The sequence below is a fragment of the Condylura cristata genome, unplaced genomic scaffold, assembly GCF_000260355.1.
Source record: "Condylura cristata isolate star-nosed mole 26May11 unplaced genomic scaffold, ConCri1.0 scaffold00011, whole genome shotgun sequence".
In the NCBI taxonomy this organism is placed as follows: domain Eukaryota; kingdom Metazoa; phylum Chordata; class Mammalia; order Eulipotyphla; family Talpidae; genus Condylura; species Condylura cristata.
Window position 1 is genome coordinate 22,345,358 of NW_004567112.1, and position 18,521 is coordinate 22,363,878.

The 18,521-nt window shown below is 38.9% G+C and overlaps 1 protein-coding gene across 3 annotated transcripts in view; it reads right to left on the reverse strand.

Moving 5' to 3' along the window:
• Positions 1–17,984, reverse strand: part of LGI1 (leucine-rich, glioma inactivated 1) — a 31,849-nt gene extending 13,865 nt beyond the window's left edge. Inside the window, exons 1-4 of one of the 3 annotated variants that reach the window (XM_012723730.1) lie at positions 17,456–17,984; positions 16,987–17,058; positions 2,979–3,050; positions 2,806–2,877 (exon numbers count right to left, since the gene is read on the reverse strand). In XM_012723730.1, coding sequence (XP_012579184.1) covers positions 2,806–2,877; positions 2,979–3,050; positions 16,987–17,058; positions 17,456–17,670 — 431 coding nt within the window. In that variant the 5' untranslated portion in view covers positions 17,671–17,984. Of the gene's footprint in view, positions 1–2,805; positions 2,878–2,978; positions 3,051–11,530; positions 11,568–16,986; positions 17,059–17,455 lie in introns of those variants that run through there. The other 2 variants (XM_004680612.2, XM_012723731.1) reach the window with 2 other exon arrangements.
• Positions 17,985–18,521: the final 537 nt, after the last annotated feature.

Sequence of the window (18,521 nt, forward strand, 5' to 3'; positions counted from 1 at the left end):
TTTAAAAGGAAATTAATGACTCAAACAAATTATATATATATATGTATATATATATGTATACACACACATATACATATATCTAAATGGTAAATAATGGAAAATGAATGTGATATACTAAGTAGTCGGGGGACATTTGGGTTTCAAATCCTTTCTACCCATTCTTTAAAGGAAGGAAGATAAGCTAAAAGGAAGGAAGGAATGGGAGGGGGCATGCACGGGACTATAGTGATGGCACATGGGTGAGTTGGTGATGGGACGTCCACAGGGATGACAACTGAGATGGAAAAAGGCACAAAAGGGTGTAAAAATAAACTATTACATTAAAACAACTGGAAAAAAAAAGGAAAGAGGGGAGATGAAAGGAAGAAGGAAGAGAGGGAGGAGGGAGGAAAGAGGGAAACTATACTTTGAAGCACAGCAAGTTAGAAGAGAAAACAACTTGGGAATAAAGGTGTTCGTGAGAAAATATTTGTTTATCAATGCTTTTGGCTAGCCTGAGCTCTTGCAGGTTGGAACTGGATCTTCTTTATCTTGGTGTGGAAAATCCTAGAGACTATTTAGGCTGAACCATATGGCATTGCCATTTTTATAGATCAGAACATTCTAACGTTGGCAATGCCAAATGAGCCAACCTAAATGTTAGGTAAAGATGCAAGAGACCGTAAAGGTCATCTCATTCAGACAACTTTTACCTATTTCTGCAGAACACCTTCTCCCCTCTAGCACCAAATTAGAAAGGTGGGACTTCGCTTCTACTGTCTGTTTGACACTTAAGATTCATGCTTCTCTCTTTGAAAGCTGTTTTTGGGGTCCCCTTGAATTTGAAGAGTTCTGTACATTAACACATGCTGTACCGGTGTCCCCTTCCTGTTGTCTTCACACCTCTAAATAAAGGGCCTCGTTATGATTCAAACTTTATTTCCCATTTGATTTGATGGACATAATAGGCTCTGATCAAACAAAATGGCTTCTTCACTAAGGTGATGTTCAGACATTTTTCTTTCCGCTTCTTCCTCTTTCTCTCCCTCCCTATCTTCCAGGTGAAGTAGATAGAAAGTTTTTCCTATTCTGTGCACAGTCTGGGTAATGTCCCAGATCTTTAGGCTGGAGTGAATTAAGGGACCTGGCAGGATTTATAGCAGAGGTTCTTAGAGAGGACACCTAGATTTCCCATCCTTTCTTTAGTTCCTCATGGTGCTGAGCATTGGAGAGAGGCTATGCTGTATGGGATTTCATGTGAGTTGAGTAGATCTTAATTTGAGTCATGAACTTCCATTTCTCTTTCCATATATATATATTCCCTAAATGTATTTTTGTCTGAAAAAATGAGGTTTGGCAGTATTCGCCTCTGTGATCAAATTGCATAACATTCATTCCATACACAGCCATTTTTGCCTGCTATTATATCACTGACATGCACAGCAGCACTGCAAGTGCTGGCCTTATTATAATGGCATGTGCAGAAGCCTTGAAAAGTCTGATGATTTTTGTAAAGTACATGGCCATCAGTTCTTGCCGCCCGCCTCCACTGTACTGCAAATCCAGATAGCAGTAGAGAAAGGGCTGGTAGAGGTAGCATGATGACTGGGTGCTCAGAGGGCAGAGTCCGTCGGCCCAGTTCCCTCCTGTGTCTGGGGCCTACAACAGAGCTGGGAATGGGGTATTGTGAGGGACACATTTAAGTTGCCAGAATGATTTTTAGATTTCTTGAGTCTTTACCTAACCCTGCTGAGAAAAATATTAGGCAGCTGAGAAACAGTAGTTGACTAAAGGAACAGCATTGCAGTTTTGCAATTGAGATGATGTTATAATTTCAATACTACTCAGTTCACTAATCATACATTCCCTCCAACTCTTCACTCATTTCTTTCTTTCTTTCTTTTTTTTTACTCATTTCTAAGATGGGGATGATGAGCCTATCTGGCAGGATTATTGAGAGGATTAAGAAACCTCATATAATATATAATGGACGACATAATGGTAGGCACTTACTACACGTTAGTGCTTTTTATTCCTATACCCTTCTAGTTGCCTTTAAAATATATTTGTATGGGCGTGTGTGTGTGTGTGTGTGTGTGTGTGTGTGTGTGTGTGTGTGTAGGGATTGGGGTAGGCTAAAAGAGACAGTTTTTTGATGTGTGTTGTCTAGCATTTCTGAAACTTGGAGCTATGCCCTTTAGGCTGGATAATCTTTGTTGTGGGGATTGTCTTGTGCATTGCAGAAGGGTCAGGAACATCTTGGCCTTCTGCCCACTAGAAGCCAGTTACATCCCCCAGTTGTGATGACCAATTGTGTCTCTAAATATTGCTGATCATTCCTTGCGAGGCATAGTTGCTTCCTGCTAAGAACAACTGAGTAGCTCTACTCATCCATACAATAACTAAATAATTCAGTTATAACCTACTTGTTCAGAAGTTGTATAGACCTTACTTGTGGTTATATCATATGCTTGGGCTTACACAGAATAAAGAAAAACAATACATGCTAAATTAACCTATATATTCAATCCATGAAGTACATAATGATGTACATAATAATAAAATTATTTCAGCCCCACAATTTCCTTGCACAATTAAGAATGTTTTCCTAATTGTGGCTGGTTTAGACTAATCTCATTAATAGTAATCAGATTTTTTGTTTTTGTTTTTGATGCACAGTGTGAAGAGGCAGGGAGAGATGGCAAGTGCAAGGGACAGAAATCACTCAGGTCTCTTAAAGTCTATGGATATGCAACCCTAAGCACAGGTTACCACCCTACATTGTTCATTAGCAAGAGAAAGAGTAACAGTAGTATTCATACTTACAGGTGAATTAAAGACTTCAGTCCCCGGAAAGTGTGTCTTGAAATGGACTTGATGTTGTTGTTTTCTATGAATCTGCAAGAGGTTATAATATATTTTGTCAGACAGTTGTAGTCCCTTGAGATCACTGGTCCTGAATCATTTTGTTTAAAAAAAAAAAAAAAAGGATTACTTACAGATATTCTAGATGTGGAAGACCAATAAAAGCATCATCACTGATCACATCAAAGGAATTGGATGTGAATAATCTGCCCAGAAAAAGTACACAAGGAAAATGGTTAAACTGACAGATGGTCAAGTCTTTGCTGCTTTCATATCCTGGAGAAAGGAATAGAGTTGTGTATAGAGCAATGTCTCGATGTCTGCCTCCTACGATATTTATTCAGGGAATTTTTTGCAGTTTTTAATATCGCAAATGCCTTCTTATCAAATGCTCATGGGGGTACATTGTACCCCCTCTTCAAACTGATGGGTGCCACTTGCCCTGGGAAATGTTTTGGGAAAATTGGGCAAGTATGATTGCCAATGTATCCAAATCAATAGTTTATACATTTTCAGGACAGACACACTAACAGACTCTTTCTCTTTTGTTCTGGAAACCATTATAACATTCTGAGCAGCCCAAACCGTGGTGTGTCAGAGTCTGAAGCCAGGGAATTCTAGAAAAGCAGTTCCGTGCCTGGTTGTGTCATGGTCTCCATGAGATAAACCATCGACACTGGTCGGTTGACCATCAACTAACTGCCTTTGAAAACAGAACCTGCTGAACTGAGAAACAATGAAAAGTAGGACGAGTCTGAGGCCCATTTCAGTGTTGAATAGTTGTAAAGAACACTTTTAAGTGGACAAACTTATGTGCAATTTCAAAATCCACAGGGATATAATTTTTAAATTAATGATAGAAAAAATAAACAAGTATGTTTTAAAATACACACACACAAATAAGTAAAATTAATGCTGGAAAGCAGCCCCACACCTAGTTGAACTCTTTAAATAATTTTCTGATTTTCTTAAAAGAGGTGATGATGCACAAATAATAGATGCATTTCTTAAGAGTGAGTACTAATTTTTGGAACTCATTAGATAAAAGGTTGATATAAGCTGAACATTTTTTGAATGTACTGATAAAAAGATATATAAAGGATTCAAGTGATATTCAGTCTACATTTTAAGGTTCTGGTATGTGGGAAACTTTATGGTCCACTTATAAATACTTTTAAAAATATGACCGTGGTCATGGTCCAGCCCAGGTGTTTTACATAATTTGGCAATTCATATCTCCTACATATTGTTTAATGGTATAATGCATAGCCCAATATTCTGTTAGTAAACTTGCTGTTTTTACTATAGAGATATAAAACTAAAAATAACTGACACTAACTAACTTAGTGTCTTCACCTCTTTAAGTCTCTTAACTATGGGGATTACAACTAGGAGATTTCACTTTTTGAGCATTTATGAATAACATCTGACATCTGGGATTGCTTCAAAGTAATCAAAAGAGGAACAGCAAGGGTCAGAGAGGAACTGAGCATGAACTAATAATGTTTGCAGCTGAAATATCAGGACATGGAAGTGAATTTTACTCTCTCTATCTTTATATATGCTTAAAGTTTTCCACAAAAACGGGGGGTTAAGTAACAGCCAAACAAAGCTAGATGATTGGTTTAATGTCTTCCTTAGAGTAGTGTGGTTGATCTTAGAATAATGTAGATTTTCTTCTACCCTTTTTCCCTCCGCCATCAAGCTTCATACTCAAATAATTCAGTGGATTCTGAAAAGTCAAAACTAATGAATAGTGATACAATTAGATGATCATATTTATTCAAGCATTCAAAGGCTTATGATTTCTGCTACAACTTTGCCCATTCACTCCTCTCATTTCTTGTTTCCAGAAAACAATATTGCTCTGTCTTTAAGCTAACATCCAGAGTCTTCCTTAGGGTCCTCACATGTCTATTTCACTCTGTATAGGGAGTATCCCAGGTGTGGAGAATGGAGTAATGCAGAAACAGATACAGAGAAATAGCTCCCAGGCACAGTGCTTTGCAAAATATCCCATGGTAGGACTAGCGACTTCACAATCATACTCAAAGGAGCCAGAAAAATAGCTTCCATCTCTAGTTTCCCTTATGTTGAATCAGATGCCAAACAGAGTAGGAGAGGGATATTAGTGGGCAGATCTTGCCCACACATCAGGCAAATAAACAGAGGATTTCCACTCAAATTTTGATCTGTTTGTTCATTGTTTATCCCTAGAAATTGTAGTAGTGTCTGTCCCATCGTGGACACTGAATAGATATTTGTTTAACAAAGAGAAATTCACTTAACATTTAGGTCTAGTCGTTACTACAGAAGCAGGGACTTACCCTTATTTGCTTTTGTATCTTCAGCCCCAGCACGGTTCTTGGCTGAACAATATTTGTTGGACTACATTTCAAAGATTAAAACTGCTGGCTAAACTATAACTATACACAAACATATGGATGAATCTCACAAACCTAATTAGAGAGAAAGAAGCCAGAACACAATAAAATACATCCTATATGATTGCACTTATATAAACTACAAATCCGACAAAGTAATCTATGCTGGCAGAGTCAGGATGGCGCATACCCTTAGAGGTAAATGGCAGATGGAAGGGGGCACAAATGTCTACAGGTTAATGTTAATGTTTAGTTTCTTGACTGAGGTACTAGTTACAAAGGTGTTCACTTTGTAAACAAATTACGGTGGGGGGTATGCATGGTCAGAGTAAAGAGGATTTTTAGGACGTTGTCTATTCTCTTAGACAACGTAATGATGAACCTATAACTTTATACACTTATCTGAACCCACCGAATGTACACACCGATAGTGAATTCTGACGTGAATTATGGATACTGGGTGGCAAGGTAGGTTGTTAGAGGATTGCTGGTTAAATTGAAAAGCTAGAGTCAGCAGGATTTAACTCAATAGGAACAGAAAACTGGCAACAGGGTTAGTGGGGAGCTCAGAATTCCGAGGGAGCATGAAATGGGCAGCAGAAAAGTGAAGAAAGGAGAATGAAGAAGTAGCCACACCAGCAGGCAAAGGCTAAGGCTGCCTACTGTGCAGACAAGATGCTGGCGTGGGGTCTACCAATGGGAAATGCTGGGGGGGCACACACGGGCAGTGCCAGGACTGAGGGCTCACTCTACCGTCTCAGCTTCTCCCCTCTTCTAAGGACCAGGGGAAGAGCATGCTGAGGAGGGAGTCAGGAAGCCTGGGCCTTACTTAATCTGCACTTAATCTTGTGGCCTTGAGCTGGTTACTTCTCTCTGTTGTCAAATGAAGGGTTTAGAACAGATAAATTTTAAGACTGCGTTTAGCTTGCAAGTAGAATAAGCCTGTGCTGGTTCCTGTGGACTTCATTCATGGAAGAACAGAGATTGATAGCTATGGCCTTGTCTGGAGAGCCGGGAGTGGTGAAAAACCAGGTCTGTAGCTGGCAGATGGGAGATGTGCCTCCTGCTGAGAGTGTCCCCCTCTGTCTCAAACCAGACTGCTCCTTTGGGCATGTCTCAGTGCCCCCTGCTCTAATGGGGCCTCTTGAGATCCTCTCGCTAGTCACCTGTGGCATGTTGACTGCCAGAATTGTCACTAGTCCCTGAACGGTCTGCATCCTGTCTTCCAACTTAGAGTACAGTCTCCTGGCTATGGAGGGGGGTGGTAGTTGAGGGCTTTCCCATACAACCCCCTCCTTGGGGAAGACCACTCCGAATAAAGAAGAGGTGTGTGTTGGGGGGTGCGGCTAGCCCTTGGTTGTTGTGTGGAGATGTCATTGATTATAGAGCATAGAGATCCTGGTTTCTAAGCATGTTGCTGCCACTTATTATATACACGGTGCATATAGTAGGTGAATCTGTTTCATAATTTGTTAAGATAAAAATTATAATAACAAAAATACTCCCTGGAAGATCTTAAGAATTACATGGGATAAGGTATATAAATAGCTCTGATACTGCTGCCAGATAAGCGAGATCATAGACATACAATGTTAGGGTTGTAAGAGCTGTTAGTTCTAGTGAAGAAACTTAATTTTACTGGTAGAGAGCCCTACTGAGACTGTTATCTGCCCAAGAGAACTATTATGGATATTGTCCAGGGAATTAGGCAGCAATGGTCAGTATTAATAAACATAAATTGTGTATATTTTCAGGTATGTGTGTGTGTGTGTGTGTGTGTGTGTGTATAAAAAAGCAAGATATAAAAGTTAGAGGTCTAAGAAGATTTGGGGGCACAGCTGAAGGGGCTCACTAACTTGTGCAGTGACTGCTTTGCTTATATGATTTAGACCCTTTGGTTGCTACTAATATTCTCTTGTATCCAATAGAATAGGGTTGAGTGATAATAATAGACTGATGATTCACTTCAGTTATATGCACACATTCTAAGTGCATGTGCCATGTGAATAATTTACATTTGAATATTTAAAAATATGTTCTGAATATAGGAAAACATTAAAATGGGAAGCATCACACATAAGCACATCCTTTCATAGTTCCTTTGACTCTCATCCTTGAAAAACATTTTCACTGTAATTAGCTGATCCTAAGCAGAGCACCACTTCTTCAGTTTAGACTGGAGAATAATCACCTCACTTTGCTCCATAGTCTAAGTGGAGAGAGGTGTTTCAGTTCCTCTTTCAACAAATGAGAAAACTGAGAGCTACAGAAGTTAAGTGACTTATCCAAGGGCACATCTTTTGTCATTAATAGAGCCAGGTTTAGTGCTTAGATTAGCAAGAACTCCCTTGAGAATATTCATCGCCTGCTTACTAGCAAAGTTTTGAATGTGGACCTGTCCCTTTGATTTTACAGTCTATAGCCTCTCATCCTAGGACAAAATTTTCCTTTCTAGTAATTTACATACCTACTCAACATCCACCCAAATTTTTATAAATTCAGTCTATTTCTCCCTGGTGCTGAAATACCAAGGAGAAGAGACTCATATTTTATCTAAGGCCTATTCTGTGCCAGGCCTCATATAGCAGCTTGTTGTCCATTAACTCATTTTCATCTCCAAACAAACATCATATTGTAGGTTTTATATTCTACACTTAAAATATAAAGAAAACTGAAGTGAGAAAAGTAAAGTAAATTGAAGCTTCTAACTGACAGAGTCTGGGTTCTGTGTTGGGATTCTAGCATTGTTCTTCCTCCTGGGAAGTAACAGTCATGGGCCAACCCCATTTTTCAGTCCCATCTGCCTGATGTCTGCTACAAACCTAGAATAGGCTTGCTCAGTAGTTCCCAGAGCATATGCCCTGAAATACAAAGTCTTCTCGGGGCCAAGAGATTCTACATGCACAAAAAAGACATATTTGGGGAAAAGAAGGTAAGTGAAGTCAATCAGAATTTTAATTACATGAATTTCTATCCTTAAGTAAACTGAGATTCCTCAAATGGGAATAATAGTGATCAAATTCCCAATCTTAGCAACAATAAGATCTCCTTATCAGTGAATATTTCATGGGACATACCTGGAGAGATGCTGGTTTAGCCATTTGGAAATAGCTGTGAGGTAATCTCCTCCAAATATAAACAAGAGTGTATATTTAAGCCCAGGGACATTTTTTTTCCTATTGAATACGCTGCAAGTGATCATCTACTTTCTCCAGAAGATGAAACATTCACTGGGTGATAGGACCTAAAGGAGTGATTTTGCCACCCCAGTTGATTGAGTGGGATGCTGATGGTGAGGCTTGGTCCTCAGATAGCACACTCAATAGATCCCCAAAACTATCAGACATAGGTGATTAATGTATCCTTTAAATGGGATTTTTCTTTTCTGCTTGTCTAAGCTCTGCTAGATAAAACATTGTAAAAATAATTAGACTAATAAATAAAATGAATAACAAACTCACAGACTCCCAAAATATGGTCTGTAAGATCAGTAGTCTATTGGGAAGTGAAGAAAGGTGAAATGACAAAAAATCCCAAAGGTATTTCTATGCCAAGATGTGCTGTGACTAGCTAGGCTTGAGAGAATATGCCAGGTCCCAGAACCCTTTTTTTTCAGGACAATCTTTCTACAGGGGACAATTTTAGAAGATACTAGTCTAAAGTATAATTTTAAAGTTAATTAAGTCCTTTTGCTCTCTCTCTCACTCACCCCCCCCCCCGCAATATACCCCCACCCCCAGTGCACACATACAAATATGAATGGACTCAGGGAAACTAGAAGTTCTTGCCAGCAATGCTGCCACTCTTTCAAAGAGCTTTTGAAAGCCCTTTTCAGTAATTGTCCCCAGGAATCAGGACACATTCCCCTGAATACCCTTATTAATGGCAAAGGTTGACCCCTTGAGAGGGGGATTTGATTTTGGGAACAAAACAATGTAAAGTCAAGCTCCGTAATTCATGTACAAATGGAAGCGGACAGAAGTGGTTAAAAGTGAGAATGTGGGCTTAACCTCCAGTAACTTGACTTATGAAAGGTGTGACACTGAGTGGGTGACACAACTCTCCTAGGACTCAGTGCTTCATCTGTAAAATGGAGGTAATTGTGCACATCTCATAATAAGTAGAATCACCATTTTTTTGTGATAATGAAGTAAAAAATTAAATGCATAAAGTGCCTAGCATCCTGCAATACAAAAGTTATGAATATTTCCTAACAAAATATTGCATCACTGTGAACTGCTAATGAAGACAATTCTCAAAGAAGGATCTAGAAATGTTAAACTAGGAAAGCGCAGTTAGGAAGAATCTTAATGCTATGAAGCATTCTCTGGAAGTCAAGAATTCTTTATATCTATGCACATTCTAGTCTGTCATTTTTTAAAACGTTCATTGGTTTTAAAGCTCATTTTGCACAGGCAGACACCTGCCATCTTGCCATGTAAATTGGTCCAACCATTCTTTCCAATATTTGCCCCATGAGAAAGATACCAAATGATTGTTTTATCATTAATCACATGAGGGAGGTCCTGCTAAAGACCCAGTGGGCCTACTTGGGACAATCATTATTTCAGTAGTAGCTTTATAATAAATATCAATTTGATACTATGAGATTATAGCAATTTCTAATTTATTTTGCAGGTTTATTAGACAAAAGAGATTTTGCTCATATCCTCAATAAGACTATTTCTATATTAGATTAATTTAGATCTATAGAAATAGAATACAGTAAAAGAATTTTCAACTAGGATGATATCTTAGTTAATTGAATGTAAAGTTCTTAGAATGCTAACTTTGGTTTTTATCCTGCTTAAAATAAATCTGCTTCCAGGTTTCTACCTTCCCCTGAAAATTAAGAAAATATGGCCCTAATTTTGTTCACACCTCACATTCTCATCAGTAATAATCAGTTGGGGTTGAAGATTTCTTTCTTTTGAAGATGTGATTTTTTAATTAAGACATGTCTTTTCTAGTTACTCCACTATCATTCACTGTTTTATTATACCCAACTGTTTCCTTCATTTCCCTTCTCACACTCAAGCCCCACTCACATTTGAGTTGATAATCATAATTAAATCTGCTTCTTGTATAAGATCTGAGGTTTAAGAGTATTTTGTGACCAACCCAAAGTCACAATTCATTAGTGACTAAGTAGATTTCAAATTAGTGTTTTCTGACTTATAGTTCAGGCCTCTTTCCACTCTTCCAAAGTTCCACTTATGTGGAAACAGGCCAGTGGTTAATTATTTTAATTGAAAATTTAATCCATTTATATTTAAAATAATGATGTATAGGTAATGATGATGTATTTTGTTATGTAGTTTTTTAAAATGTTTTCTCATTGTTTTGCGGATCTACTTTGCTTTTTATCATGCTCTCTTTTTATGTATGTATTTTGATGTCTTTCAATAGTTTTATGATTTGACTTCTTTATTGTGTCTTTTTGTATAATTACTACAAGGTTTTTCCCCTGCAGTTACATAAAATATCTTAAAATTATAACATCTTATTTTAAACTGATGACTTAAATTTTATAGCACTTCTAGACTTTATACTTTTATTTCTCCTCAATATTACTTATTTTAATGAAAATTTGACATATTTTATAAAATTTAGTGCCAGTTATTTTTTTCATGTATAAGAAATGAAAAGGTTATGCTTCTCTTCCCCCTACCTTCTCAACTCCAGAAAGGTAAATAATTCATGTGAAAGTATTTGAAGGACAGACTTCTTAGCAAGTTTTGATATATACAGAAAACAACATTTTAAAACCAGGATCATAGGAAAACCTATCCTATACAATCAGATGCTAATCTGATGTTACAGTCATTCAAAACTATACAGATTAACAAAACTATAATAAAAACTAATGTTTGTTGAGTTGGAGGAACTGGGCCAAGCACTTTATGTGTATTGTTTCACCTAATCCTTACTGTAATCCTGTGTAAACCGCTCATTTCCCATTTTATAGAGGCTGAGAATGTGGCTTGACTACGCTTGCCCCAAATCACAGAACTAGTGATAGTAAGCAACAGAGTCAGGATTTGAACCCATGTTTATTTGACCACAAACCCATGTTCTTTGCTACTTGTCACATTGCCAGCTGACTCTGGGGTTCACCATTTCGATATCACTGCTGTCATTGGAAAGCCTCTGCAATTATTTATAGCCCTATTATCAGTCAAGTGATCGATAACTGGCAAGTATCACCATCACCCGTTAACCCAGTACCATTTTGAACAAAATGAGAAAATGTTTCAAGACTACCTTACAATACATTCAAATACAGGCCAGATATAATTTACCTTTTTAGGGACCACCACCAGCGTAGAGCTGCCATATCTGGGTGGGGAGGGAGAGATGTCACTCATTTTGTGTCCCTCACAAAACCCAGCGCTGTGCCTGCTGCACTGTAGGATCCCCAGACATGGCTGCTGCAATGGGAGGCTTTAGCTTTCATACTGTTACTGTTACAGCTATTTAATAAGTTAACACTTGTTTTAGCTAAAAAAAAAAACACAAATAAATCAGAAAGAAAATTATCTTTGTGTGAATGAATTTTTTAATCTTAAAAATGCTAGTTAACATTCCCTTTGGAAGTCCTGCCAGACTGAATAAAGGGGTAATCTTACCCCTACATTTTAACCCTCTAGAGAAAAGAGGTGAATCAGTATCCATAATCCAGTGAAGAATTTAGGAGGCTAAATATGACTTTTTATGTGTCAAAGGCCCAGAGGAAGTAAAAATGGAAAAAAAAAAATCGTTGGGTCTAAGGAAAGGTTCTGGAAGCTTGGCCTTTTAAGTTTTGGTACACTGGAAATTTCCAGTGTTTGACATCATAACACCAACAATGGGTATGTCTTCATTTAATTTATTCTACTTTCCAGACCTCTATACTCTTAGTTCTTGTGAAATCTGGTAAGGCATAGCAAGCATAAGAAAGAATGTGAGCATGACCCAAGCTATCTTACTGAGAGTAAAATGAGAGTCTGTAGCATTATCTATTCATAATTCGCCACAGGGACATGTGATAGAAACCAGCACAAAAGCTCTAATAAATGACAGAATTAGAGAAACCAGTATAGTCTATAGAACTTGAGAAAACTGAGGTTAGGGAAGGAGGCATTACTGTCTGGTTGGAGTTTGGTTGAGCGTGTGTGTGTGTGTGTGTGTGGTATATTGTGAGAGATGGCCCTGGACAAATACTCTATTCTGTATTAACAGATATAGAATACATCTAGATATTCAGAATCTTTGTTTCTAGGGACCCACTAAAAGCTTCCCAGTAGGAAGGTAACATTAACAGATCTGTGTTTCAGGAAGGTGACCTAGTGCCAGCAGGTAGGATGGGTGCTGAAGCAGGGAGACCAGTACAGAAGCTCCTGCAGCAACCTGGGAAGAAATAAATATGGGATCTGTGAGGGCCAGCACCCTGGAATGAAGAGGTGGCAGGTTCTCATGCTGCTTGTGAAAGACCTTTTCCAGTTGCAACTGGACAGTGAGGAGGAAGGGGCAGATTCTTTCCTAAATAACTGAGAAGATAACATAGACTTTCAGAAAAAAATCAGTTGTTGTACAAAGTTAGTTTACGTAATTATAAGAATTAATTAAAACTTAATAGAGTATGGGGGTCCTCCCTGATGGCAATGGGTAAGGACACAGCACTACAAGCTGGTGGCAGCCACCTTGGTGCAAGTTCGATCCCTGGCCCCAGAGGTGACTCGCATGGCACAGCAGACCTCTCCTGACCAGCCCGCTGCTCCCCTCAGCAGTGTACCTCGTCGATCTGCCTCTTCTGCTCCCCACTCTGTCTCTGATGAATCCTATCACTGCCCCTGCACCTCTGGCTTGTACCTCAGTTTTGTATGCATAAATAAATAAATCTTAAAAAAAAATTAGAGTAAGGGCAAATTGGGCAAATTGCAGATAAAAGTCTCAGTGAATGAAGTTTTGTAATTTTTCTGTCCACTGTGGAGGTATTGGCTGAGTGCAAATCTAAACATGTTCATCCATGACCCATTCATAATTCCTTTAAGCTCTCTTACCTGACAGGTCTGGTTTGAACACTTAGTGAAGACTGTTAAATCTTTCTTACATGTGTAATGTGAGGAAAGAGGCCTGTCACTGTGAAGGCAAGATTAGCTACAGATATTCTTTTCCTAGACAAGTGATATTTGGAAAGGCTAAATGATAAAACCTTAATAAAGATAGTAAAGATATTTATCTTGCTCATACTGTTTGCTTTATTTTAAAAATTAATTTTTGTTTTTAGTTTTTTTAATTTCTTAAGGACCCTACCCACTTCTATATTGACTATGGGTAAGTAAAAGAAAAAAATATTTTCTCCCCAGGCAGATCAATTTCATTGCTTCAAAAATACCAACTATCATTGGAATAAATAGTTCTCTGCTTGCACTGAATTCATATAGAGATTATTTTTTTAAATCATGATACTAAAGTCAAACCTGGAATTTATTCCTTAAGTAGAACTATCTTAAGAATTGGAAGAGTTCGTTTATTAAAAATTTTATAAGAGATCAAGGCACAGTACCTACTATAACAAACAAACAAACAAAAATGTTATGAGAGAATTGGAACCTGGATGCATTTTGTACTCTTAAATTTGAATTTATTTCTATAATGAGCTGGTACCATTGGAAATTTCAGTCTGTAGTTGAAAGAACAGGGCTGGAATGTGTGAAAACACATTTCTGCAAATTGCATTCATTCTAAGCACCACTCCCTGTGACAAAAAGGAAGCTAGAATGAATAATTATTCTCACTGGTAATATTTTATAATGGGCCCTATAGAAAAAATGAATGAAATTACATCGGCATGGGGAAGGTTTTTCTGTTGTTTAAAACCATAAATGGAGTATTTTAAAAAGTATATGTTTTGTACAACTAATCTGATTAGTTTTATTAGGAAATTTTATTTTTCTTTCCTCTCTACAGAGTGTGGGCTTTTATTTTCCTTGTTCTCCAACACAAACTGCCAGCCACAGCCTACCAGGATCTTTCCCCCAAAACACTGTGTGTAACTTAAGGAGAAGTGACGTCTGTTTCCCTCAGCACCCTAGGCTGACATTTCAAAGAGTACTTCCCATCGTGCCTTCTGCAGGTCTGAGAAAACATTTGGGGCCATAATGAAATTATCAGATCTTCAGGGTGGATCATGGGAAAGAGAATTTTTCCTTTTTTAACAGCAGAGCAATAAACCACTGTCTTTGTATGTCACTCAGCTGAACTGATTTTGAAGTTTATTTCTTAACAGGATATGACAGTTCAATTTGGTAATCAACGGTCATAAACGCCATTTGAATTCACTGTATACCCTTGCAATGACTGGTGTGACTCAGGCCTGGTCAAATCAAATACAAATGTAGGGCCCTTGGTCCCCATTTTCCATTTTGGGTTCGGCACCCCACGTGAGGTTCTCAGGACACTGGCTGGCCCTCTTTTTTGTGTCTGTGAGCCATCCTTTCCCACCACTGTTAGGATTATGGGCAGTTCATACTCAGAACCTTATTATTTATTTCCTTGTCAGTGAAAATGAGTTTACTTTTTCTCTTTACTGAGGATAAGAGGCAGCAGAGAATGTACAGCTGGTAACTATTTCTATAACACTGTCTGGGAAGGAGAGTCTTTAGGAAATAGGGTCCTGGAGGTTAGAAATAAACTTTGTCTCTTGACAACTTTCATAAGATCAGTCCTGACACAGAGCTGCCGTGAGGTTAGCAATATGAGTTAACTAAGGACATGCAGGGCAAGAATTACTCGCTCTTTTGTTATTTCTGAAACCTGAACCGCTTTTAGAAATAAGGGCTGGAATGTTCCATAGGAACTTGGAGCATGGGACACAGGGGCATGGCACACACTCCATGTGGGCTATTTAAAAACCAGTTCCTGGCTTCCCTCTGTGATTCTAAATACATGTAATCACATTACCCTGCAGCAGCCGGCAACTATTTCTATAACACTGTCCAGCATCTGTGCAAGTCACCCAGCAAAAACAAAGCGGGGATCTGCTAACCGATTAGGTTGCTCTATCTAGACTTTCTGTCACAGCTCATGTCCATCTAGAGTCAGTGTGGCTGACTGACACTGCTTGACTATTCATACTGATCTTTTAACTGCCCTAGAGGGATAGAGGTGCCATAGCTCATCAAAGCTTGCTTTTAAAATGAGCCACTCATGTATTCAACAAATGAACAACATAAGCACAATTTATCACTTTCTCAGGTATAAAAAATTACTATCTCTATGAAAGGCTTCCAACATTAGAGATGTTCCTTTCTGTGCTAAAGATTTGATCTTTTTGGGATTTGTTAGATGTACTAACACCAGTTTGATGTGATCATACCAATCAAACAGATAATTCCTTTAGGAACATGCTATTCAATTGTTCGGTCTCCCTACCCCCCAACCCCCACCCCCCCACACACTAGCTAGTGGAAGGACATTAGCCAACATTGTTACATAATGTCAAATACCTGACCAGGATTGTGAATTCAATGAAATAGTCAAATCATATAGACAAAGCAATAGATTAAATGATTTTTAGTTCTTTATATAAAAATTAACTCTGCCATTTACAAAATGTGTAACCATTTGCCAAGCATTTTTTTTATTTACTTACATCTTACTTATTTCTGACATCAACCCTTCAAAGCATGTGTTCTTACCTCCATTTTACAGATGGAGAGACTGAGGCTCAAGATGCACAAGATGATATGTATAGTTTCTAGTGAGTGGGGGATGTGAGATTTACACACAGATCTCTCCAATTTCAAATCCATGCTACGTGTCTCTGCACATATAACCTTAAACAGCCCAAACAGCCAATGAGGCAAAAAAACATAAAAACAAAACACTAACAAGCAAAAACCTTGGGTCCTGAATCACTGTTAAGATAACCAAAAGTCTGTTCACGGAACTCTGGCTAATTCCCTCCTGAAATCATATAACTATAGCCCCAGGCTGTCGCCTGACTCCTGAGGACCAGGGACCTCTGGACCCCCATGTGGTCCTGCTCTAAGAACTCGCACTCCAATTGCCAAACATTACATGTCAGATCAAATTATGCATGTTACATTATGCCTGTGGAGCGATCTGATTTCTTAGTCAAATATTATTTTTTGACTATTTTCAGACATAGCTTGAATGTGTGATTCCCTCGTGGCCAACTCAAAACACACAGCAAGAACTAATCCCTTGCACTATCCTATATTTTCTTTTCCTTTTTCTAAGAGGACTAGTTATAAATTAGATGAGCTTAGAAGGCAGTCCCTATAGAATTAATATTTTAAGAAACTGCCTAGAAAGAGCCTAGGTTTCTTCCTCTCATTTGGTAAATCGTGCAGAGGAGAAGCCCACCTCAGACTCCCGTGAGACCACATCTTGTGGGCAGATGGTACACTGGGCTCTAATTTGAAAAACTCCAGGGCAAAATATCCAAAGTTCTCAAGTCAAAAATGAAAGTAAAGTAGAGGAATGGAATTGTGATTACTGTGGCGACAACTTCAAAAATAGCTGTGAAAGTAGACAGCATCACAGGTCAGCAAATTTACCAACACAAGCCTAGTCCTGTACTGTGGTGTCAAGTGGCAGATAATCCCACCTCCCTCTCCTGTGACTGAGACTCCTTTTCTTTCCAGAAATACAATCACGTTTGACAAAATTAATATTGAAATCATTTTACTAGAGGGCTTATCCAAATATATGCTATATTAAAAATAGTCATGATATAAATATTTCTCACAAGAGCTGCAGCGATGGTGTGAATAAAAAACTCCCTTCTGAGATTTCAGTAAAGCCAGATCTCACAAAGGATCTGAAAGAAAACAAAAAACAAACACACACACACAAAGAGACACACACACACACACACAGAACAAACCTTATGTTAATCCGGTTTAGCATAACAGTGATTATTTTGACACTATTTTATGAAGTAAGATACTGTCCCTTCCCAGATGAAGTGGGAGAGATGAATCGGCTACAGGTTTCTCATAATAATGTTCAGGATTGAGGAGTATCTAAGCATGTTCTGGAGCAGCTAATAAAAATCAAAATTTCTAAATGCAACAGAATGTTAGTACTGTCAGATGGCCAAACGTGCAAGAGGAATCTCCCTCTCCATGCCCTTCTACCAAGACATGCAAAGCCCCAATTACATCGGCTGGAATTTTAAATCAGAAATTAGATATCAAAATGCTTACGGGCCTTACAATGAGATAACATCAGGAGGAACGGTGCGTGGAATAGATCTGGCATTCTCACATAAAGCATTATCTTTGGTACAAGTACACACGGCAGGGCATTTTGGCTTCGCTGGCTTCTTCCCCTCAGTCAGCAAAAGCGCAGATAAGAGACATAGGCAATAAGCAATTCTTTTCAGGGGGATGCAGGCATTTCCCATCCTTTGGCTTCTCTCTGATTCCATGCAGTCGAAAAAATATCCCCAAACATGAACAGGGCTTCTGGAATTCAGATGGTGATTGTCTTGCTCTAAGACCAGGTCACACAGGAGTCCGCCTTTTCCCTTTGCCTCTGTCTCTCTGCTTTTCAAAACAGGGACCTGCAGCTGATTCGTGAGCTGCTCCTCGCTCCAGCAATGCACTGCTCGGGGAAGAGACCTGTGAGGTGCTGTGAGATGGGAGGGATCCAACTGCTGCCGACTTGCATCACCACGAAAACACTGAGCACAGACCAGCCTTCGAAGGCAAAGTGAAGGGATGTAACAGAAAATAAACAGCTTCTGCTTGCACCGGGAGGCCCTTTAATTGTTACCAAAAATAGGACGGCATTATGTCTTATTAGTGGGTGGGTGGGCGGTGGGTGGGAGCAGTCATCTTGCACTGGATCTCGGCAATCTCAGAAACCTCTGGGAATTTGCTTTTCGTGTGGCAAACAACCTAGTAAGAAAAACTAGCATTGGAGCCAGCCCTGGCTGGAAAAAAAAATGAAGTTAAATGAAACTCTCTCCCTCCACAGCATTTGGCTAAAACCTTGCTTGGTATTTCTTGCTGAGTCTACCTGACTGACACCCGTCGTTGAAAGACAAATAAGAACACATGCAGAAGGTGACTTTCAGGAAAGGAATGTGAGTGAAGACTTTTCTGGTACTTATCAACTGTCAGAAATTATTGATTTTCATGGACGCCCCCCACCCCCATCGCACCAAATGCAAATCACCTCTTCCTTCCATACTGAGGGAGGGAAACAAGCTTAGTAGGGTGGCTCCGTGTAACCTCCCGGTGATTCTGTAGTCTCCCTCCTCTAGCAGTAGCACCA